The sequence below is a fragment of the Coregonus lavaretus genome (genome assembly GCF_964263955.1).
Source record: "Coregonus lavaretus genome assembly, chromosome: 35".
Lineage (NCBI taxonomy): Eukaryota > Metazoa > Chordata > Actinopteri > Salmoniformes > Salmonidae > Coregonus > Coregonus lavaretus.
The window spans coordinates 8114983-8139573 of record NC_140022.1 but is presented as its reverse complement, the minus strand read 5'-3'; the positions used below and the strand labels follow the sequence as shown (position 1 = coordinate 8139573).

General features: G+C 45.9%; 1 protein-coding gene across 2 annotated transcripts in view; it reads right to left on the bottom strand.

Moving 5' to 3' along the window:
- LOC311109858 (serine/threonine-protein kinase 11-interacting protein-like) overlaps positions 1-24591 on the bottom strand; it is a 30603-nt gene that overhangs the window by 5786 nt on the left and 226 nt on the right. For both annotated transcript variants that reach the window (XM_084152871.1, XM_084152872.1), the window contains exons 2-23: positions 24284-24351; positions 23846-24048; positions 23565-23639; positions 23364-23459; positions 23174-23281; positions 22888-22959; positions 22591-22720; positions 21857-21960; positions 21672-21761; positions 21489-21530; positions 21158-21334; positions 20775-20856; positions 20223-20690; positions 19818-20038; positions 18469-18579; positions 16587-16806; positions 10975-11159; positions 10506-10824; positions 8279-8388; positions 7546-7643; positions 6488-6666; positions 875-959 (exon numbers count right to left, since the gene is read on the bottom strand). In XM_084152871.1, the coding sequence (XP_084008997.1) occupies positions 875-959; positions 6488-6666; positions 7546-7643; positions 8279-8388; positions 10506-10824; positions 10975-11159; positions 16587-16806; positions 18469-18579; positions 19818-20038; positions 20223-20690; positions 20775-20856; positions 21158-21334; positions 21489-21530; positions 21672-21761; positions 21857-21960; positions 22591-22720; positions 22888-22959; positions 23174-23281; positions 23364-23459; positions 23565-23639; positions 23846-24048; positions 24284-24350 (3242 nt within the window). In that variant the 5' untranslated portion in view covers position 24351. The remainder of the gene's footprint in view (positions 1-874; positions 960-6487; positions 6667-7545; positions 7644-8278; positions 8389-10505; positions 10825-10974; positions 11160-16586; positions 16807-18468; positions 18580-19817; positions 20039-20222; positions 20691-20774; positions 20857-21157; positions 21335-21488; positions 21531-21671; positions 21762-21856; positions 21961-22590; positions 22721-22887; positions 22960-23173; positions 23282-23363; positions 23460-23564; positions 23640-23845; positions 24049-24283; positions 24352-24591) is intronic.

Below are 24591 nucleotides of genomic sequence, written 5' to 3'. Positions count from 1 at the left end.
CAGACAGAGGTAATAGTAATTCTATGTAGTGTTTTGTGGTTTCTGTGGTTGACTTTAAAGCGACCACGTGTTAAATGTTATTCCAACTATATCCATGATAGTGTGATTATAAAAGCTAGACAGAGATGGTAGGAATGATGATAAACAAATAAACTGTCCTGAGTCATCCTACGGTCTTGTTCAAACAGTGAGTCTGTTGTCTGAGTAGCTGGGGTTTTCAGCTACACAAAAAAAGAAGGGCCGTATAATAACTGAGCCATGAATTAACTCAGTGAATGTTCAGCGTGTTACAACAATACCACAGAAACAAGGGTGGATGGTAAATCCATATACTAAAAATGGTTTCCTTTCCTATCTGGTCGTCCTCACTTTCCAGTCCTTTCACGTGAGCAAGGATACAAGAAGATCATAAGAAAGGAAGCCACTTCACGGTATTGGGATGAACCCGCTAAGGACTAAGATCATAGGGGAGGAAGCCACTTAACAGTATTAGGATGAACCCCCTAAGGACTAAGATCATAGGGGAGGAAGCCACTTAACAGTATTGGGATGAAGCCCCTAAGGACATTGCACTGCAGGATCAGCTCTCTAGTTAAAGGTAATGCATCGTTAGCGCTTTCTTAGCATCTCGAGGCTAACACATGTAAGACATTAGTATGTGGTTCAGCCACTAATTTAGAGCCCAATTTTCGACAATGGGGAGGTTTAGTAACACCAGACAGAAGTTACCACAGCCTTGTCAGTGTCACAGTTGGGGTAAGACACAGATGTGCCTATGGCTTGGCTCAATACAATTGAGTGGAAACGGTGAGGATATGAGGACATCATGGAAGTCTTTCATGGCAATTATAACATAAATCTGGGCTGTTCGTACCAGAGATGATGCTGTGGGTTGAGCCTGGTGGTGGAGATAGACTTAAGCTTGCTGTCTGACTTGGTAGCCAGCTCACGCACCACTCCTGAGGGAGAGATAGATTGGAGGAAGGGAAAAAAAGAATAAAGAGATACAAATTAAGTTTAGTGATGCATCCCTATCAATGGTTCTCTCAGCTCTATTTAAAGGGGTACTTCGGGATTTTAGCAAAGAAGCCCTTTATCTACTCCCCCAGAGTCAGATGAACCCGTGGATACCATTTTTATGTCTCTGCGTGCAGTTTGAAGGAAGTTGCTAACTAGCGCACTTGCTAACTAGCGTTAGCGCAATGACTGGAAGTAGCATGCTAGCCGATATCCATAGACTCCCAGTCATTGCGCTAACACTAGTTAGCATTGGCTCGTGAAACTACCTCTAACTTCCTTCATACTGGACACAGAGACATAAAAATGGTATAGGCGAGTTCAAAATCCCAAAGTATCCCTTTAAATAGAGTTAAATCATGTTTTACTGTGTTTCCATGCGGTGTATTGGAACATCAGCACAATTAATTTCAATGAACTGGGTCACACCCAAGCAGATCGGATGAGGACTAGGGACAATTCGTGTTGCAAAGGGAGGGTATCTTACTGGAAACTTTCAAAGAATGTGGGTATCTTTCAAGGATTTTATTTAATCTATCACAAGACATCTAGTGGTCCTTTTGGGTACTTCAGATTTGACAGGTGTCTAATAATCACTGACCCTCTGTTTGGCCTTATCCCATGTAAAATATATGAAATAACTTAAGATGATTTTCCAAAAAATGATTGAATGACAAAGCTGTAAAACATTATCTTAAATATAAACCATCAACTTAGTGAATACCATTGGTGTTTAATATGAGGGTTTCAGCTTTAAATATATTTTATATATTTATTTTACACACTTATTTATTTGACAATGTCAGTATGTATTTGTTGTCAATGTTTCGGCGTCAAACTGGTGGCAGCTGTGAAAAAAAGCAAATTGTTGGAAGTGTTGTAAAGTTAATTGAAAATAATTGCATTGTTGATTAGATGCTTTTTTCATTAATTAGGCTATTTTCTCTTGAACCCTATGGTCTATCTACTATAAACTTTTTAAAATATAAAAAATGAATACTATATATGAATAAAAAAAATAAAAAGTTATTCAAGTATAATTTACCAAGGTTACGATAGATTCCGGTAACTTTGGTAAACTACCGGTAGCTTTGCAGCCCTAGAGACAATAGACAGAGCTAATGCGAGACTCTTCCAGTCTGTGGTGGGTTAGGACTAGAAAGCTGACAGGTCTCTGGTTTCAGATCTAGGATTACAGCTCCATGGAAGCAGGTGAAAAACACAGGTTGGAAAAGGTACAGGAGTACAATGTGCCAGGTCACACTCACAGCGACAAAATACTTTCCTCTGGGGTGGTAACAATAGGGACCACAGGACCACAGGTAAATGCCAAGGTTGAACAGGTGAAATTGAAAGGGAAGTTGAGTTTAAAGGGAAACACACTGAAAAGAGTAAGAGTGAAACAACAGAGAGAACAACACATATAAAGAAAAACAGAGTAGGAACACCCTGCGCCTATCAAATTCCAAGTTCAACAACAACAGGGAGGAGAAATGAAGACATTGTGTGGCACCAGTAGCCTATTCTGGCTCCCAATGTCTAGAAGATTCAACCTCAATTCTTCTGCCAATGTTTATTTTCCTTTCTTCCCGGAGGAAACTGATCTGCCACACTAACGTTCCAGACCAGGAGGAAGTGAAGCCTACGGGAAGAAGCACGGTGCTCGATTAAAAGGACAACCATTAAAGGGACGGTATTGTTGTCACTCTTTGAGCTCCCCTTTAACCCCTTATCGTCTGGTGGGTTCTAGTGAACCAATAGGAGACCACACACACCTCTATTCAGGACATTATTCAAGGTGAAGCAGTGCAGAGATTTGCCCTCTAAACTCAATAACACTAAATTCCTTCTGGAGCAGAGGACAAGGTGGAGCTTGCAGGACAGGGCAAAGCGGGACAGGACAGGGCAAAGCGGGACAGGACAGGGCAAAGCGGGACAGGACAGGGCAAGGTAGGGCCCATTTAGTTTTATTATCTTAGACAATAACATATTTGGATCAACACCTACTTCTGCCACGTGCAGGAGTCAAGAACATCGTCCTTCGTCTAAACATACCCCTGTGCTTTCTCCTGACGGTGTACACTGAGTGTACAAAACATTAGGAACAACTGCTCTTTCCATGACATAGACTGACCAGGTGAATCCAGGTGAAAGCTATGATCCCTTATTGATGTCACTTGTTAAATCCACTTCAATCCGTGTAGATGAAGGGGAGGAGACAGGTTAAAGAAGGATTTTTAAGCCTTGAGACAGTTGAGACATGGATTGTGTATGTGTGCCATTCAGAGGGTGAATGGGCAATACAAAATATTTTAAATGCTTTTGAACGAGGTATGGTAGTAGGTGCCAGGCGCACCGGTTTGAGTGTGTCAAGAACTGCAACGCTACTGGGTTTTTCACGCTCAACAGTTTCCCGTGTGTATCAAGAATGGACCACCACCCAAAGGACATCCAGCCAACTTGACACAACTCTGGGAACCATTGGAGTCAACATGGGCCAGCATCCCTGTGGAACGCTTTAGACACCTTGTAGAGTCCATGCCCGATGAATTGAGGCTGTTCGGAGGGGGTGCAACTCAATATTAGGAAAGTGTTCCTAATGTTTTGTACACTCAGTGTATGCATGTGTTGCGTGACATAGTGGACCACCGTCGCCATGACGAGAGGATAAACAGGTACGGGGCTTGGTCGCCCATGGCGACAGGCCTGGCTCGCAGAGCTTAGAGCCCGAAAAAAGAAAGCGGATCTGTGTCGGCGTCTGGGATCTGTCCTGGCCAATAACGTTACTCTCCCTCCTGCCGGTTCAATAACAGGACCCTCTCCACTAGGTTAACCACTTCCAACCTTCCCAAATACCCCTTCTTATTTTCACAAGGAATAGTTGGACACTCAGCGTCCTATCGGCTGAAACCAAACACTCTCGGCCCTGTCGGAGAGGAAAACAGGTCTGAGACAGTGGGACGTGACACTGTGTTGGTGTTGTAACGGTATCTGATAGGGTTAAACTAGAGAGATATGACATCTGATTATATCATCCATCTACTTATAAGAGACTGAGTTTACTATGCAGTTAAAGGGACAGTTCACCCAAATTACAAATATCACTCAAGATGGTAATTGCTGTTGTTGATAAGTAAAAAAAATCATAAAATCTTGATTATGTTTCCTGGTATCCATAGATGAGGTCAGTTTGTAATTTGGGAGCACTACCCCTTAACTTGATGGTTAGCGAAGGAGACAGGAACAGTGAAGGAGACAGGAACAGTTTTCCATTACCTTTCAGGAATGCAGTGTCTGGATCCAACCCACACAACCAAACCAAACACTCCTTCTATGACCATTTATGAGCATCGCAAACCTCACCAAACCACTTACCAGACAGACCTCTAACCATACAGACCACATATTTTTACCCAGTACCCACTGTAGGTCTGTACGGGGCAATAAGGCATTTACATTAGCAAAAGCCGAGACATTGTTCAGACAAGTCTTTGATTGACATGGTAACCTGAACTGACTCCTCCTGAATATCAAGTTAAGACTTGTCCAGCCTTATTCCTAATTTCAATAAAACATTTTCAAGCCCAGTGAGCAGTGAACAGATCGGTCCCTATTAGCTTCTTCTCCTTGGTGTAGTAAAACCACATCCTTGATTCCTCCCAATCCCTTTCCTTCTCCATGTCTGTAGCCCTCACCACCGACCAAGCCAGGCGTGACCACATCTGATCTGGGAATGCCAGCGCAGTCTGAAAATTGGTTTTGTTATGGTAAAGGTATCCTTTGGTTCTTTCCCTGAGACAAATATTGTAACAGCTGTTATGGGGGCAATGTCAGAGCTCTGGACTGAGTTTTTAGGCACATAATGAATAGTTCCAGTTTCCTGGAGGGGAGGGGAGGAAGTGAGGAATTTAGGCTCCCTCTCTCCCTCTCCCTCTCTCTCTCTCTCTCTCCCTCCCTCTCCCTCCCTCTCTCCCCCTCTCTTTCTATGCCAACTGGACAGGACCAGCCATGTTGTCTGTCTGCAGCACATACCTCAGAACCAGGCCTACAACCAGGCTCAACTCTCCTGTTCCTCCTCCTCCTTCCTCAGGAACACAAAAAGAACAGAGGTTATTTTAAGACGTATAGGAGATGATCCAACTGGCAGGCTATAGCAGAGCCCTGTTACAGTCTCTCTCTACGGGGCCGTTCAGCTTTGCAATACAGAGTCCGAGCCCAGAATTGGACTGGCCTAGCCGGCTATGTGGTCCCAGTGACTGAAAAGCTGGACCCGTCCTCAGCCGTTGAGAAATAATATTTGATGAATCCAGACAAGGACACAACCTCATGAGACAATTATTCCAACAGGCCTCACAGTAGAAGAAGAAAAGGACCACCTCTAGGAAAGCTAGAGCATACTCTTGGAAGAGAAGAGAACTCTAATGAGATCTATTATGCTCTAGGATGTACAGTGGATCTACACAACATAGACTCACGTTGACAATAGACCCCTTTTGAGGCCCGAAATCCACCTTAGATTCTGGACTGTACCATCACTTTCAGAGTCAGAGGGTTTCCAAATAAGAATCTGAGGACATCTGAGCATGTGGTACATAAGAAGGGTCAGAAGGATCAGAGGGGTCGGAGTTCGTTTGCCACCCCTGTAAAGGGAAAGTTAACAGTGTTGAATACTGATCCTATCTAACACCTCATTGCTGACTCATCCTGACCCTGATATCCCAGATTAGCTAAAGAGTTAATCTGGAAAACAGTCAAATAATGACTGGATCTGAGTGATTATTGATAAGACCGTGAATGACAGCATGGAGTCCCCACAGATAAGATAGCACAGACTCAGGTCCACAGAGCCTTAGCTGAAGACAGTTTGGCCATGGTGCTTCCCCTTGCTGCCAAAGGGACTCCATTAAAGAGTGCTCTAGTGAAGTTGTGAGGAGTTGTGAGAAGCTGTGAGAGTCAGAGAGGGGCGTGTTGATCTAATAAAACTCAGCTTTCCTCTCTCTCTGCTTCTGGTCTTGCCTTGCTGACAGGCTGAGAGTCTAGTCAGGGTGTAGTCACTGTGAGCAGATGAGTATGCGATGAACATACTGAGAGAGACAGAGACAGAGACAGAGAGACAGAGAGAGACAGAGACAGAGACAGAGACAGAGAGAGAGAGAGAGAGAGAGAGAGAGAGAGAGAGAGAGAGAGAGAGAGAGAGAGACAGAGACAGAGACAGAGACAGAGACAGAGACAGAGACAGAGAGAGACAGAGTGCGTGACGGAGGAGGAGCGACGGAGGGAGAGAGTGAGAGAGCGAGACGGAGAGCGAGACAGAGAGCAAGAGAGGGACATATTGTCCTAAGAACGAGTGTGCTCCCCTCTAATCCTCTCTCATATCCCCAGGAGGAAGGCCCTTAATTCATGAGATACAGATGCATGCAACATATGTGCAGTGTGTGTGTGTGTGTGCGCGCGTGTGGCAGCGTCTTGCCTGTGAGGAGGCTGAAGAAGCGCTTGCAACGTGCGCTGTCCCGTACTAGCAGGGTGTATGCCACGGGCCCTTCCTCAAACTCCATGTGGATACTCTGGGAGCCCAGTCCCACCTCCAGGTAACTCAGCTCTGTGATTCCACGGCTGTCCCTCTTCTGCAGCCAATCACACGGCTGCCCTCTGCCAGGAAGAGAACAATGAAGACGAGAAAGTGGGAAAGAAATAGAATTAGAACACTGTGTCTCATATTACTTTATTTGCATGTATCTTGCCTATCAACGTTCTGTTTCCTTGAGTCTACTCACGTGATTGTTTTTAGTGTGTGTATATGTTGTTGTTTGAGCATTGTTTGTGCAACTTGTCAGATAGCCACAGACAACCAAGTCACCGATTGCACTTTTAAAAAAGTAGCGAGAAGGCCATCATAACAATATGAACTCTATCACACTGTTGCGCAACCAAACATGGCCGTTACACAACTTCCAGGGCGTGCTAAGGACAGTGGGGGTGTGGCCTTCTGGGGTCAGAATCCCAGTAACTTTATAGGGACCATCGCAGCACGAGACTCTGGCCTGTCCAACACCGTACTACTCACACTCCTGGGAGGAAGTGGAGGCAAGACAACATGCTTTTGATGAAGACAAAACAGCCATTGATACAGGGCTTGATATAGTGTTCACACAGAGGGAACATGGAGCCACTGATATAGGAAATAGGAGAAGTGGCTGGGGAGAGTGTAGGGCCACCACAAACACCAGGGCTGTAATGGGTTCTCAAGATGTGGCCCAGAAAGTCTGTTAGCATTGGGATGTGGTGGGTTACGTAAAGCTGTGGTGATCCTATAGGGTTGGTCTGCTCCCTACCAAACCTGTTGCTGCTGTACCCATAAATGTCACCTATAGCTTTATAGAAGAAACTCTAGTCTACAGACCAAATGCCTCTACAGACAATACATTCATGACAGGTACAACCATTTCTGTGACCCCTGAATGGGTATTTTTATTCCAGGCTTCTCTTGTGTGATGCTCTTCAGTGTGACAGGTCAGGTGGTTAACTTACTCCATGTCTGATGTCACTTCCAGGAAGTAGATGCGTTGGTCAGACACCACCAGGAACGAGGGGAACTCCACCGGATCACCAAACTTCACGGTCGACACCTACAAAGATAAGATGTACACACGTTAAAGATTCCACAACAGATAACTTAACTGCTGTAAATAACTTTCACTGAGGAAAAATGGGTGGCTGCATTCAGAGCTCTTCTTATACATACTGTATAAGAGCAGATCAGTTCCTTTTTAAAAGCAACAAAGTCACATCAATCTTCATTGAATACCGTGCAGGCCCAAAAACAAAACAGTTGAGCTGTTGAAAGAGAAAGAGCCAGAGGAGCTCGTGTGACAAGATAAATAAACATCAGATGAATGAGCATGTTATGAGCTGGATCTCCTGTCTCCTGCTGGGGAAGCTCGTGTCCTCTTGGCTCCCTCTCCTTGTCCAGGTGTCCTGAGCAGAAAACCAATACCCCTCTACTCCACAGGGCTCCCAGCATGCATTGCACATGGAGGAGCTCATTCAAGGCCATTGTGTGGTGGGTGGGGGTGGCGATAGAGAGAGAGGGGGTGCAGGACAGTGAGAGAACAGCTAGGGGCACAAAAGCAGCCAGGAGCAGATCACAAGAGCTGGAGCCGACCGATTTTGGCTGGGTTAGCAGTTCACTGAACTTCTGAGCAGAACTGCTGTGACCGGATTCAGCTATGTCACTGAACTGTAAACCGTTGGTTCTCCTAACCTTGAGAAAGGAGTGGAGCTCCTCTTCCTCTTCGAACACCTCCACATCCAGGAAGAGCTTCAGCCGATGGTCCACCGCCTCATAGTCCTCTGAGAGAAGGTCCAACTGGCCTACAGACAGTCAGAATAGTGTTAGCGTAGCATTTATAACCAACACACAGGGAAACCAGTTAGCTTAGCATAACCAACACACAGTGACACCAGTTAGCTTAGCATAACCAACACACAGGGACACCAGTTAGCTTAGCATAACCAACACACAGGGACACCAGTTAGCTTAGCATAACCAACACACAAGGACAGCAATTAGCTTAGCATAACCAACACAGACGCACAGTACTAGTTCAAAAACAGTACAGTTAGTATGCAACAGCTAACAGACCCAATAACATTTTGGCTGTGGTCTCCCTACTTTCACTTTTAAACAAATATATTTACCTTGGCAGATCACACTAAAACAGATAAAAGGGATGGGTCTCTCATAATTGAACATATAGATTTTAACCCTCCCTCCCACTAAATCTAAACTGTCTATAAATGGTAGTTTATGGAGCATTATGCTGTCGCTGTGTAGTAAATCTAACTTGGCATAGGCCTACTGGTCCATTTAGTGCAAGGTGACACACATCAACACCAGAGACAATAGAGTCATTAGGCCAGTTTCCTGGCAGTTAGTTACTATCTGGCCATCATTCACTAGGCCTCTCTGATTCTGGTCCAATGCTACATAGATCACTGTGTGGAAGTGTGTTTATAGCTAAAGGAAGAGTATTAAAATTGCCTTTGCATTTGAGTCATTCCGCTCTGTTCATCTCAATATATGTTGGCAACAGATGAACCCGGTAAAGCCCCACGGGCCAAACCCTCCCCTAAACCGGACGACGCTGGGCCAATTGTGCGTTGCCCTATGAGCCTCCCGGTCACGACACAGCCTGGGATCGAACCCGGGTCTGTAGTGACTCCTCAAGCACTGCCTTAGACCGCTGCGCCACTCGGGAGGCCCCCAACATTCCCTTTTTGATGTGTGATATTCAGATACATGTGTCCCAAATACATGGGAAATCAGATCAAAGAAGCTTTTAATCTACATGTAGTAATCTGGTGTTAGACTAAAGGACTTGTTCTAGAAAAGAGATAGGTGTCTTCATCCTTTTTAAGTTACATCTCAATCCACTGCGCACACACACACACACACACACACACACACGTGACGGGTGTACACACACACACACACACCCTACTTCCCTGCTCAAGTTGAACGAGCATGTTTCTTTTGAAACTCAGGCAGAGCTCTTAATTCACGGAGCAAATGAGTGGCCTTCTCCCAGACAAAGAGGTTAGTGTAAAATGAACGTCAGCTCAGGGGCTGATGAAGTGCTTTGAGATGGGTCTCTGCAGTGGCGTGTGGTTTTAAAAGAAGGAGAAGGAATCCATGTTCTCAGTCTTTCAGCATCTCTGGCTGATAGAAGGGTATATTATTCTGTGTATATAAAGTATTTATACCCCCTCCAAGATCATTCTTTCTTTCTTTCTCCCTCTCTCTGTGTCTCTCTCTCTCCCTCCCCTCTCTCTCCATTCTATTGTCTTCTCTGTGGAGGCTGAAGCATTCCTTCCTCTCCCATCAGTTCTAATAATAACTCCAATCTGTCTAACAGTAAGGTCTCCCATGGTTCAGTAAGACTCACAGACAGAGACACAAGGGGCCAGGCTGGGACACTGTCACCAACATCAAATAATCCCCTGTGGATTGTTGTGTTACACTCTTTCTTGCAAAACACAAATACGTATTTCCTCCTTGTCTCCTATCACTAGGGCCCTGTGTTTGGACTATCATGTCACATGACCTGGATTTTAACCTTTATTTGAAGCCTTTTCCAGAAATGTGAATTACACCAAAAATGAAAGCAATTGTCTGAGGATGGTGCTGGACCAATTGACATCAAAAGAAAAGGGGTACCATTTGATGAAAAAGCTTTAAATAAAAGGTTCAAATCCAGGTCATCATCACTTCTAATCAAGGATCATATCCATTTTATGACTTAATCTGATGGCTGATAAAAAACCAAGGGACCCAATCAAACAATGTTATTTTGTTTATGCCTTCCCCCCCCCCCCCCCATCATAATACCAATATGTTATATATTAGCAATAAAATTGGTTATTGCAGAAGTATTCAAATATATATTATGACTACAAAATGCTGTCTATGCAGAGAAAGCAGGACCCACCTGGGCTGGCTTGTTCTGCATGCTGATCCTGGGGTCCAGGTGGGGTAGCACCAGCAGCATAGCTGTAGCTTCCTGCTATACTTCCTTTACTCTGGCCCTCTGTACTGTAGAAGCTGGCGGGCTGGGACAGGCTCTGGTCCCGGCTCTGGTCCGCCCAGGTCTCCCCCAAGGAGAAGGAGCTTCCCTTGGCTGAGAAGAAGGAGGAGGTGGGGTCCTCCATGGAGGTGGTGGTCTGGATAGTGTCCTGGGTTGAGGCCTTCATAGCAGGGCTGCCGTAGTGGCTGGCCCTGGCAGAGGAAGGGCCTTCCATGGTGGGGTCCTAAAAACAGAGGGAGGGGGAATATGGGAGATGTATTGACCCTATGGCGGGGCCTGAAAGCTGATTGATTGATTACCCTAGACTTTAAAAACATGTTCATCATACATCAACATATTTAAATAAATCTTAAAAGACATTAAAATCCCAAACCTTGTTGCCCGGGTGACTGGGTAGAGGTGTATCCCTGTGGTTGAAGGTAAAGTGTCGGTCAGTCCCATCTTGCCCTGGGGAACCATGGACGGGCGTATGGACGGGCGTACTGGTGGAGGGAGCTAATTGGCCAGCCAGCTGGACCACATGATCACTACCACACTCAGGACAGATGACAGTACTTCCTGAAGTAAAAGAAAATAAATACATTTAGTGTCAAAAAAAGTGTTATACTTCAGTGTGAATTCATACGTATTGGTAAATTAATGTATTTTGTAATAGGTTTTTTACACAAAAGGCTTGTTTTAAAAGGCAAAATTCTGTCCATAATCTTGTATCTATCACTCTTTAAACAGAGTTAATGACTAGGCACTTCAGCCTTTCCTTGGTGTAGATGTCATAGTCAGCATATGAAGGCATATGGCTAACTACACTCCAACTAGAAGGTACAACTGTCAAAAGCCATAGACATCTGTAGAACAAACTCTCCCTGAGCTCTGGGCATGTCAGAGCATGTTGTCATTTCAGCTCTGGGTTGTTGAGGACCGGGAGAGGAGGGCTAAGCTGATAGCCTGAAGCCATCTGTATCTGTCTCCGCTAATTATAGTGGTTAGTTAGTCGTCTGTGGGACAAACAGCCAAGCGTTAAAAGACAAATAGGACTGAAAAGCTCAATTTGGCCTGTTCAAATGTTTCTTTTCAGCGATTTTCTGGTCAATTAGTACTTGAGAAAGAGAGTTGATTAAAAGAGTTGATAGAAGAACCTCACAAGCACCTTCGACAAAGTTATGACAACCAATTTAGAAGGGAAAAATCTGTTTGGTTGCTTGGACCATAGCTGTTATGTCTGTTGCCATGGTAATAATAATAATAATAATAATAATAATAATAATATGCCTTTTAGCAGACGCTTTTATCCAAAGCGACTTACAGTCATGCGTGCATACATTTTTGTGTATGGGTGGTCCCAGGGATCGAACCCACTACCTTGGCGTTACAAGCGCCGTGCTCTACCAGCTGAGCTACAGAGGACTACATGTAACCTCAAGAGGTTTTAGAACAACTCATCATCGGAGCTCCGCCCACATCCGTGTGACGTCTGTCAAGGCATGATCCTGCACGCTCCCAGCAGAGCCCTGTCCTTAAGATCTCTATCAGAGGGATGGAGATGACTGAACATGAGCAAAATAAAGGAAACACCCACATAAAGTGTCTTAATAGGGCGTTGGGCCACCGCGATGCGCCAGAACAGCTTCAAAGTGCCTTGGCATAGATTCTACAACTGTCTGGAACTCTATTGGAGGAATGCGACACAATTCTTCCACGAGAAATGCCATAATTTGGTGTTTTATTGAAGGTGGTAGAGAACGCTGTCTCAGGCGCTGCTCCAGAATCTCCCATAAGTGTAGGCCTGGGCGATATGGCCTAAAAAATAATATCTAATTTTTTTCAAACTTATGGGCTGATTTACCATATATAGCTCAAGTTTTTTTTTTTTTTTTATAGATGTTCTCTAAATAAGCTTTTTTGTACAATTAAAGGTCAAATACACTGCATTTCAAACAGTCCCTTTTTTTCCTGCAATAATCACTGATCTGGTGTTCAAGTCTGTCTATTAAAATGTCATTTTTGTTAAAATGTTTACCAGAACTATGCATTATGCACATTCACTAATAATGACTAACTTCTTGTAGCAGTCATTATAGAACTCAGGTCTCATACAGTAAGCAATCTCTCAAGCACAAGCCCACATGCTAATGAGTAGCCAGCTAGTCTTTACATTTGATGTTTAACCAACTTGGATCTATTTGCTAGACAACAAGGCAGAAGAGTTTAATTGTTAGGAACACACCCTTCTGTCCGTCTCCAACTGTTTGATCAGCATGCTAGCTGGTCCACTTTGTTCAGGTTGAAATCAAGTGGCCTATCTTATTTCTCAGAATGAGAACGAGTTGCCAATTCCTTATGTAATTGTGCTTTATGCTTATTGCACATTTATAAAACAGACTAGAGAGCTAGTATAACGGTCTTTGGCTAAAATGCTGGTACCAAACTGAGCAAACAGCATTAATTTTCCAGAATCAATGTTCATTGATACTCCTGTTTTAGTAGGGTCTGCTCTGCACGCAATTTGAGGAGTTGACACAGGTTAACTTCTCCTCTATTACAGTAAAATAATGTCTCAATGTGTTTCGGTGTCCATATGACCCGATTCTGTTGGACTAAACCTGCGTTTCTATGGGCTTATTTTGGACTTAAGCTTGTCGCCTGCCTTCCCGACTTTGAGACAACGACTCCCATTGTTAGGGCGGAGACATGAGCATCTCGTCATTACAATGGGGAAAAAAGGATTTAGTCAGCCACCAATTGTGCAAGTTCTCCCACTTAAAAAGATGAGAGAGGCCTGTAATTTTCATCATAGGTACACGTCAACTATGACAGACAAATTGAGATTTTTTTCTCTCCAGAAAATCACATTGTAGGATTTTTAATGAATTTATTTGCAAATTATGGTGGAAAATAAGTATTTGGTCACCTACAAACAAGCAAGATTTCTGGCTCTCACAGACCTGTAACTTCTTCTTTAAGAGGCTCCTCTGTCCTCCACTCGTTACCTGTATTAATGGCACCTGTTTGAACTTGTTATCAGTATAAAAGACACCTGTCCACAACCTCAAACAGTCACACTCCAAACTCCACTATGGCCAAGACCAAAGAGCTGTCAAAGGACACCAGAAACAAAATTGTAGACCTGCACCAGGCTGGGAAGACTGAATCTGCAATAGGTAAGCAGCTTGGTATGAAGAAATCAACTGTGGGAGCAATTATTAGGAAATGGAAGACATACAAGACCACTGATAATCTCCCTCGATCTGGGGCTCCACGCAAGATCTCACCCCGTGGGGTCAAAATTATCACAAGAACGGTGAGCAAAAATCCCAGAACCACACGGGGGGACCTAGTGAATGACCTGCAGAGAGCTGGGACCAAAGTAACAAAGCCTACCATCAGTAACACACTACGCCGCCAGGGACTCAAATCCTGCAGTGCCAGACGTGTCCCCCTGCTTAAGCCTGTACATGTCCAGGCCCGTCTGAAGTTTGCTAGAGTGCATTTGGATGATCCAGAAGAGGATTGGGAGAATGTCATATGGTCAGATGAAACCAAAATATAACTTTTTGGTAAAAACTCAACTCGTCGTGTTTGGAGGACAAAGAATGCTGAGTTGCATCCAAAGAACACCATACCTTCTGTGAAGCATGGGGTGGAAACATCATGCTTTGGGGCTGTTTTTCTGCAAAGGGACCAGGACGACTGATCCGTGTAAAGGAAAGAATGAATGGGGCCATGTATCATGAGATTTTGAGTGAAAACCTCCTTCCATCAGCAAGGGCATTAAGATGAAACGTAGCTGGGTCTTTCAGCATGACAATGATCCCAAACACACCGCCCGGGCAACGAAGGAGTGGCTTCGTAAGAAGCATTTCAAGGTCCTGGAGTGGCCTAGCCAGTCTCCAGATCTCAACCCCATAGAAAATCTTTGGAGGGAGTTGAAAGTCTGTGTTGCCCAGCGACAGCCCCAAAACATCACTGCTCTAGAGGAGATCTGCATGGAGGAATGGGCCAAAATACCAGCAACAGTGTGTGAAAACCTTGTGAAGACTTACAGAAAACGTTTGACCTGTGTCATTGCCAACAAAGGGTATATAACAAAGTATTGAGAAATGTTTGTTATTGACCAAATACTTATTTTCCACCATATTTTGCAAATAAATTCATTAAAAATCCTACAATGTGATTTTCAGGATTTTTTTCTCTCATTTTGTCTGTCATAGTTGACGTGTACCTATGATGAAAATTACAGGCCTCTCTCATCTTTTTAAGTGGGAGAACTTGCACAATTGGTGGCTGACTAAATACTTTTTTCCCCCACTGTATATACAGATCTCTGGTGTAAATAGGAAGGTGCACAGCACAGAGGAGCGAAGGAGACGAGACCAAAAACACATGAGAACAAGCAGACATAAACGCTCATAAAAAATAAAAAATAAAATACAAACTGGATTCTTGCGACACAGGCATTTGGAATATCCTGCAAAAACATAAATTTGAATTAATCAAATTAATTCAATATAAATCGCCCTACATAAGTGTTCGATTGGGTTGAGATCTGGTGACTGAGACACAGACACCATTTAAACCCCCTTTGATCCTTTGAGACACCTCTTTCAAAGTCACTGAGATCTCTTCTTCTAGCCTTGGTAGCCAAAATAATGGGCAACTGGGCATTTTTATAAATGACCCTAAGCATGATGGGATATTTTAATTGCTTAATTAACTCAGGAACCACACCTGTGTGGTAGCACCTGCTTTCAATATACTTTGTATCCCTCATTTACTTAAGTGTTTCCTTTATTTTGGCAGTTACCTGTATGTATGTATGTATGTATGTATGTATGTATGTATGTATGTATGTATGTATGTATGTATGTATGTATGCATGCATGATTGTATGTACACTACTGTTAAAAAGTTTGGGGTCACTTAGAAATGTCCTTGTTTTCGAAAGAAAAGCAATTTTTTGGTCCATTAAAATAACATCAAATTGATCAGAAATACGGGATGCTGACCTTCAGAGTTGCAAAGAAAAAGCCATATCTCAGATTGGCCAATAAAAAGAAAAGATTAAGATGGGCAAAAGAACACAGACACTAGACTTTTTTTCTTTGCAACTCTGCCTAGAAGGTCAGCATCCCGGAGTCGCCTCTTCACTGTTGACGTTGAGACTGGTGTTTTGCGGGTACTATTTAATGAAGCTGCCAGTTGAGGACCTGTGTGGCGTCTGTTTCTCAAACTAGACACTAATGTATTTGTCCTCTTGCTCAGTTGTGCACCGGGGCCTCCCACTCCTCTTTCTATTCTGGTTAGAGCCAGTTTGCGCTGTTCTGTGAAGGGAGTAGTACACAGCATTGTCCGAGATATTCAGTTTCTTGATCAATGATCAATTAGCCTTTTAAAATGATCAACTTGGATTAGCAAACACAACGTGCCATTGGAGCACAGGAATGATGGTTGCTAATAATGGGCCTCTGTACGCCTATGTAGATATTCCATAAATAAATCAGCTGTTTCCAGCTACAATAGCCATTTACAACATTAACAATGTCTACACTGTATTTCTGATCAATTTTATGTTATTTTAATAGACAAGGACATTTCTAAGCGACCCCAAACTTTTGAACGGTAGTGTATATATGTATGTGTGTGTGTCTATGTGTTAGGTATGGGCATTTTAAATGATTTCAGCATTCAAATCATGATTTTTTTTCGGATATCCAGATAGTCAAAATACATGTTTTTGAAACTTCAACGGAGACTTGCTCGCGCGACGAGAGAGAGCTGCGCTCTGCTTGTTTCAGCAGGTGGAGGAGCGAGAGCGAATCAGGGGCCAGTGTGTGTGATGGTCTGTCTGTGTGGCACGGAGGGAGAGAGAAGAAAAAATGAATAATCTCCCAAGCAATCGAATACTGAAATCCGTTTGGATATTAGATTAACCGTGCCCATCCCTAGCATGCATGTACGTGTGCTCCTGTACGAGTGTGCCTCTCTCACCCAATCCATCTTCTCTGCACTCATTCTTCCCCTCCTCCTCATCCTGCTCTTCCAGTCCTGTCCATCCTCTCAATCTCCCTCCGTCCTCCTGCTCCTTCCCTCTCCGCTGTGTGAACTCTGACCCACAGCGTAGACACTGCAGGCGGACACAGCTGGGACGACCCTCCATGACCCGGCGCTCGTTCTCCTCCACCACCCGCGACAGGACCTCTGCCAGTGCCTGGCAACAACACAACACCCGCCGTATTTACAATCATGTATTTTCCCAGACATTCTTTGAAACTTTAACAACAGTCCATCTATTTTCTGATAGAACAGTTATGTTGTATGATGACTGGCTACTTCACATTTTTATTGTACCCACATACAAGAAAACAGAACATTCAGAATACAGAACATTCAGAACACAGAACATTCAGAATACAGAACATTCAAAAACAGAACATTCCAATGGCTGCTTACGCAAAACACACAAACTACAAGAAAACAATAGATATCATTGGGCCTAATGAGCAAGACCAGAGCTGTTGGACTGATGGCAACATCAGTCCAACAGCCTGGTGGACATTTTGCAACTGTTTGGACTAATGATTACACCTCTGCTCTTTCTCTTCGCTAATGATGCAAGTGTGTGTTCAGTCTTCGGTCTGTTCCGTGTAGAACATCCTAGCCTATTCATTGATAATAGGCCTTGCTTTACTGAAGTTGCAAGCCAAGAAATTGTGAGATACAGCATTCCATTGAGAGATACAACTTTTCATTGCCGATAGATAGGCCTAGTGCACGGTTCTGACTCCGTCTGCCTGGTGGCTGACCTGCCTATACTGATAGATAGGGCACGGTTCTGACTCGTCTGCCTGGTGGCTGACCTGCCTATACTGATAGATAGGGCACGGTTCTGACTCCGTCTGCCTGGTGGCTGACCTGCCTATACTGATAGATAGGGCACAGTTCTGACTCCGTCTGCCTGGTGGCTGACCTGCCTATACTGATAGATAGGGCACGGTTCTGACTCCGTCTGCCTGGTGGCTGACCTGCCTATACTGATAGATAGGGCACAGTTCTGACTCCGTCTGCCTGGTGGCTGACCTGCCTATACTGATAGATAGGGCACAGTTCTGACTCCGTCTGCCTGGTGGCTGACCTGCCTATACTGATAGATAGGGCACGGTTCTGACTCCGTCTGCCTGGTGGCTGACCTGCCTATACTGATAGATAGGGCACGGTTCTGACTCCGTCTGCCTGGTGGCTGACCTGCCTATACTGTGCTCCTCCCCTCTCTCTCCGTCCCTCGCTAGCTCGCTATGAAATATGCAAGAGTTTGTGTTATAATAATAATAATAATATGCCATTTAGCAGACACTTTTATCCAAAGCGACTTACAGTCATGCGTGCATACATTTTTGTGTATGGGTGGTCCTGGGGATCGAACCCACTACCCTGGCGTTACAAGCGCCATGCTCTACCAGCTGAGCTACGGAAGTACGGCAACTAATCAGTCTCCTCCGTTCCAAGTATACTGAATCTTAGGAGTCAATCTTGACACTCAGAAATGGGAGTCGACGGGCAAGTAGTCGAGGTATCAATTCTATTGGAGTCGACACTCTCCACCACTACGTCATCAACAGTTTGCTAAATGGCATGTGACAGCAGCGTAGTCCTGTATGGTAATACTTTGAGAAGTTAAATGAGAAGGAAATACAAACTTTGCGAGGTGGAATTGAGGTACAGTAACGGTAATACAGGTGCAATGCTTAACCATCTGAAAGGGACGTACCGTGATGAGACCCAAACCGTTGCTGGCAGCAGCGTAGCTGCATTGTGAATTCACGTGGAATTCATGTGGAGTTTTAATGGAAAACTTTATTTTTATGTCTGTTACCTGCAGTGCCTCCTGGGGGTCATCATCCAGCATTACATAGCGTCTCCTCCTCCTCTCTCTGCTGATGTAACGGAAGTGAAGCTCTACGGCAGGAAGAATCCGCTCCACCTCCTAGAGAGAGAAATAACTATCTTTAGAACAAATATAAAACATATACTTCTTTCATTTCAGGCAACAAAAAAAAAAAAATCCCCCCTTCCTCTCACCATGATTTCCCTCCACCTGCCCCACCATTCCTCCCCTCTCTTCCCTCCCTCCTCCCCTCCCTCTCTACATCATTCCCCTCTGCATCCTCCCTCCCTCCCCCACATACCTCCTCCCCTCCCTCTCTACATCATTCCCATCTCCTCCCTCCCTCCCTCCCCCACCATCCCTCCTCCCCTCCCTCTACATCATTCCCATCTCCTTCCTCCCTCGCCCACCTTCCCTCCTCCCCTCCCTCTCTACATCATTCCCCTCTCCTCCCTCCCTCCCCCACATCTCCTCCCCTCCCTCTCTACATCATTCCCCTCTCCTCCCTCCCTCCCCCACATCTACTCCCCTCCCTCTCTACATCATTCCCCTCTCCTCCCTCCCCACCATCCCTCTTCCCCTCCCTCTCTACATCATTCCCTTCTCCTCCCTCCCTCCCCCACATACCTCCTCCCCTCCCTCTCTACATCATTCCCCTCTCCTCCCTCCCCACCATCCCTCTTCCCCTCCCTCTCTACATCATTCCCCTCTCCTCCCTCCCTCCCCCACATACCTCCTCCCCTCCCTCTCTACATCATTCCCCTCTCCTCCCTCCCCACCATCCCTCCTCCCCTCCCTCTCTACATCATTCCCCTCTCCTCCCTCCCTCCCTCCCCCACATACCTCCTCCCCTCCCTCTCTACATCATTCCCCTCTCCTCCCTCCCCACCATCCCTCCTCCCCTCCCTCTCTACATCATTCCCCTCTCCTCCCTCCCTCCCTCCCTCCCCCACATACCTCCTCCCCTCCCTCTCTACATCATTCCCCTCTCCTCCCTCCCCACCATCCCTCCTCCCCTCCCTCTCTACATCATTCCCCTCTCCTCCCTCCCTCCCTCCCCCACATACCTCCTCCCCTCCCTCTCTACATCATTCCCCTCTCCTCCCTCCCCACCATCCCTCCTCCCCTCCCTCTCTACATCATTCCCCTCTCCTCCCTCCCTCCCTCCCTCCCCCACATACCTCCTCCCCTCCCTCTCTACATCATTCCCCTCTCCTCCCTCCCCACCATCCCTCCTCCCCTCCCTCTCTACATCATTCCCCTCTCCTCCCTCCCTCCCTCCCCCACCATCCCTCCCCCTCTTTCCTTCCTTCCTCCCTCCCCCTGCCCCTCCTCACCCTCTCAGTCCAGGTGGCCTGGGACATGGTGAACCTCCCCAGACTGTCCAACTCTAGCCGGGCCTGCAACTGACCCCTGCTCATGTCCACCTCCAGGATGTGGCCTGGCTTGACCCTCAGGAACACTGGACACTTGGCCCTGCTCTTCCTCCTCAGCCCACCCTCCTCCTCCTCTTCTGATGATGATAGTACTCCCACAAGCAGGGGGTGACACAGGTCAACTAGAGACAGAAGACAGAGAGAGGTCAAAGGTTGGCTCAGCATTGCCCAATCAGTTCCTTTGGAACACCCCAGTCGTTGGTTGTATTCCAGCTCTTGCACAGCTGGTTGGACTAGTTGAGGGCTGGATCATTAGTTGGCTACTTGAAATCAGGTGTGCTACTGCTAGTTCTGAAGTGCTCCTACCTCCCAAGTCCTCCTCCTCTTCTTCTCTGGTGTCTGTGGGTGTCGCCGGTGACCCCTCTAACCCCTGACCCAGTCCCTGTCCCTCTGCCATAGTAGTCTCCAGGGTGGACTCTGTGTGCCCGAGGCTGTGGTCAGGCCACTGGAGGGTGGACTCGGTCTCCAGATCTGCATCCCAGTCTGAAGCCTTCTCCTTGGGCTCAGACGAGAGCAGTGGTGGGGGTAGAACCTCTGGGACTTCCAGCGCTGGAGAAGGGGGCTCAAAGGTGGCAGGGCTGGCCTGGACAGGGCTGGGGTTGGGTGGGGAGGGGGTGCAACGGAGACCGTTAGTGAGGTGTTGAGGAGCTGGCTTGTCTAGGGTGGCAATTGGCGCCCCCTCTAGGTGATGTTGGTAGCGCAGCCAATCCTCGCCCAGTTGGTCCCTGAAACTGTCCATGCGTTCAATCTCCTTCTGGTGAGGGAGAACGATGTCTGAGGGGAGAGAGGAGGTTTCTTTAGACACACACACACACACACACACACACACACTCACACAGACACACTGTAATAGTTTACCTTGTACAGAGGACTGTGGTCTGGGTTCATAGTCATAGTCACTGGGCTCTGAGATGCTAGCCCGTCTCACTCTCACCTTACTCTGAAACAACATAGACGGATATTATATAACACACACACACACACACACACAACATTCCAGAAACGTGTTCCTTCTTCTCTGCCTGTATTGATTTGTCAATTCCAAATGGACCCCTAGCCCCTTATCCCCATAACCCCCTTACCCCGTAGTCACTTCTATAGATCTTGATCCTATCAGAGGGTTAGTTCAAGCTATTAACATGTATTGCTTATACCTAGCCAGTATTTTAAGATGTACACAGCGAGGCTAGGGGGTGGGACAGAACCCCCCAGCCACTCAGTGAGGTGTGTAGCTGACTTACTTTGGTTTTCTTCTTGCGTTGTCGCGTCACTCCCACCTCACCGACCGACAGGCTGTCACTCAAATCCCCGCCCCCGCTGGACACTACTTCCTGGTTACCCCGCTCTGGAGCCCTGGTGACCAAGGGCGAGGCCTGGGACTGGAACTGGCCAATCAGCTGTCCCAGTTTGGGTAGCACCTGTGAAGGGGGGGGCAGTCCCATGTTAGACTATCTGGTACAAAAGTGGTGAATCCCACGAATGGACTTGAAGTGGACATCAACAAGTGACCCAACAAGACTAGAGAAGTGTAGAGTATATGCCTGCTGAACCATACAGGACTGGCCTACTCACTGACAACTCTGAGGAGGAGAGAGGGCTGCTGTCCAGTCTGAGCTAGGGGGGAGAGAGGGGGAGAGACAATATTAAACTCAAAGAGAAGACAGAGAAATCATGAAAAAAAGACTGGGTCCAAATTCAGCTTTCCGCTTTTTCACCCTCCCTCCCTCCCTCTCTCCCTCCCTCCCTCCCTCTCACTCTGAGGTAGGCAGCCTTGGGGGAGAGGTGGCGGACAGTGCATGTTCTGTGGGTCTTCTGGAAGAACAGTGGGTTGCCCTCCAGATTCAGCTAAAAAAAGAGAGAGAGGCTACAGGTCAGTGGGTCTGGGATAACACAGAGGCTATGTCACACAGTCAACTCCTGAAACTCTCTCCCTCCCTCACCGTGTTGAGGCTGTGCAGCATAGACAGAGGAGCCAGCTGGGAGTGATCCAGTAGTAGGTTGTAGGCCAAGTCCAGGTGCTGTAGGGATGACAACTGCTCCACTCCTGCATAGGATCACACACACACACACACACACACACACACACACACACACACACACACACAGTCTCAGGTGTCACCCAAGGTAAACCAGTAACCACCAAATCAGACATCTAGGTATCTCATACTGAGACAGAGACAGACAGTCAGCCATCCACACTGCACAATAGGGAGGGAGATGGGCAGATAGGCAGTTCTGGCAAAGAAACTACACAGGCTTACCAAACAAAAAGCATTGTAGAGTTGGAGTATGCCAGTATATTAATATATTCCTAGCTTCCTGTTTATCTATAGCCCCCAACTGTTTGTGGACACAAGGCGGTAAACAGATCCAAGGCTTTGATTGGCTGATATCCCTGTCTTGTCCAAGGCTTTGATTGGCTGAAGTCCCTCTCTGTTCCAATACTGAGAGGTCAGTTCAAGGGGTCGTGCATAACAGGTAGTCTTGAGGGAGTCTGCAGATGGAATACTATTGCTAACTATTTGGTATTGATGATTTTTGGCATACGTTTAGGGATAATATCAATATGGGAGAAAAAAAAGAAAAGAAAAGAAAATCAGTAGAGAAACCACCATACTATTATCCATTCTAGCATGAGCAGATGGTGTCTATCAGAGGCGAGGTGTTACGGTACCGTTGATGGTCTCCAGCTCATTGTTTCTGAGGATGAGAGTGAGGAGCTTGGCTCTGGAGCTCAGGCCCAGCGTTGGTGCTCTCTGGAGGTTGTTATAGCCCAGGTTGAGGTGCTCTAGTTCACTCAGAGGCTGAGAGAGAGAGGGGAGAGAGGAGGAGAGAGACAGTAGATATGGAGATAGCCCAGTACAGTAAGTTACTGCATCTCCCTGCTGTATGTCTCCAACTCTGAACCCTTCTCAACACACAGACACAAAACCTAGCCAGAAATATAAAATTGGAAGTCATGCCACCCTACCTTGAGAAAGTCAGCACACTCCTGGATTTTATTGTGACTAAGATCCAGAGACTTCAGAACATTCAGTAAACTCTAAAAAAGGCAGAGTGACTCACATTAAAACATGGCCAAAAAAAGTGATTAAGATTATTATTAAAAACATGGCCAAAAAAAGCGACTCACATTAAAATCGACAAAAAAAGTGATTCACATTAAAAACATGACAAAAAAGTGATTCACATTAAAAACAAATGTCAGTCAGGTGAATAAATAAACCGGTAAGCAGCAGCATGTGTGAGTGTCTTACCAGTGACTCATCCAGGCAGACTATAGTGTTGTAGCTGAAGTTGAGGGTGTGCAGCTCCAGCCAGGGCAGTGCAGAGCTGAGGTCTCCTCCACACAGAGACAGTAGCTCCTGTAACAATAACACTGGCTCAAACTCCAACACAAAGGGGTCTGTTATTGAGAAAGACAAAAATGTGATGTGTGTGTGTTACCTCCAGGGAGCTGAGGCTCTTGGAGCAGGTGAAGACCTCTAACTGAGAATAGACTCCCCTCAGGTCCTCCAGACAGTGAGGGGGGATACGCTTCAACTTGGAGACAGAAAAACAGGCCCAGAGTAAGCCATCAGACTCATCTATATTGATATTCATACTGTTTTATTACAAAGGAGAAGCGGACACATTTTCATCCCATACCTCTAAGGACTTGAGAGACTTGAAAGGAAATATCTTGACCACTGACTGAAGCCTCGACCCAGGTGGGTTGATGAGCTAGGAATGAAAAACCAAAGGCCAAAGAACATTATACAGAATGCTATAGCTCCACCTAGTGGCTCAATGAAATTCCCTCAGACGTCCACATAATTCACAGTTTTCCTTGGAACATTTTGTATTTATGCAGTGCTGAGTAAGTTATGCATACATCTACCACAAAACTGTTTACAAATACAGCAGGACACACACACACACAAACAGACCTTGAGGGAGACGGTCTTCTGCAGCACGTCGAACACGAACTGGAGCTGCAGTAGGGAGGTGGTGTCAGCAGGGTGTGAGGGCAGAGCCAGGAAGCCATGTTGGTGAGTCCTGGAGAGGAGGTACTGCTCAAACAGACGACCTAGGTGCTGCAGAGAGTCTGACTGTAGAGTCAGGGTACTGCTGCCGTCCAGCACAGAGGCACCTGGAGAGAGAGGAGAGACAATGGTCACACACCACTTAAAACCAACAGTTACAATGCAATATAAAATGTATTAAGCATGTAGCTACAGTATAGCTATGAGCCCCTAATAATTTCCAACAACCTCAAAAGGTCTGATCACAATTTAGGAGAGGGAACAGATTAGCAGGTCTGGGATAACACAGGGGCTATGTCTTGAATATGTTTTGGGAGACAGACGGTGGTGATGTTACTATACCATGATTCCGAAGCAGAGTGGCCAAGCTGTTGACAAGGGTGGATTGGCCACTGTGACATCCAGCCATCCTGCAGGTAAACAAAGCAGGATAAAATAGATGAGGAGACCGAGACAGATGATGCTGGGGAAATGTGACACATGCAGACAACCCAAACAATACCCCAAATTGTTAAAATAAAAATACGTTCTCAACTTACAGTATAGAGATGATGGAAGCTAACATGCAGGATACTAGTTAAATACCACCTAGCTAGTTATGTAGAATAAATTGCAATGCAGGACCTGCAGTTGTTTGTGAACTTTAAACT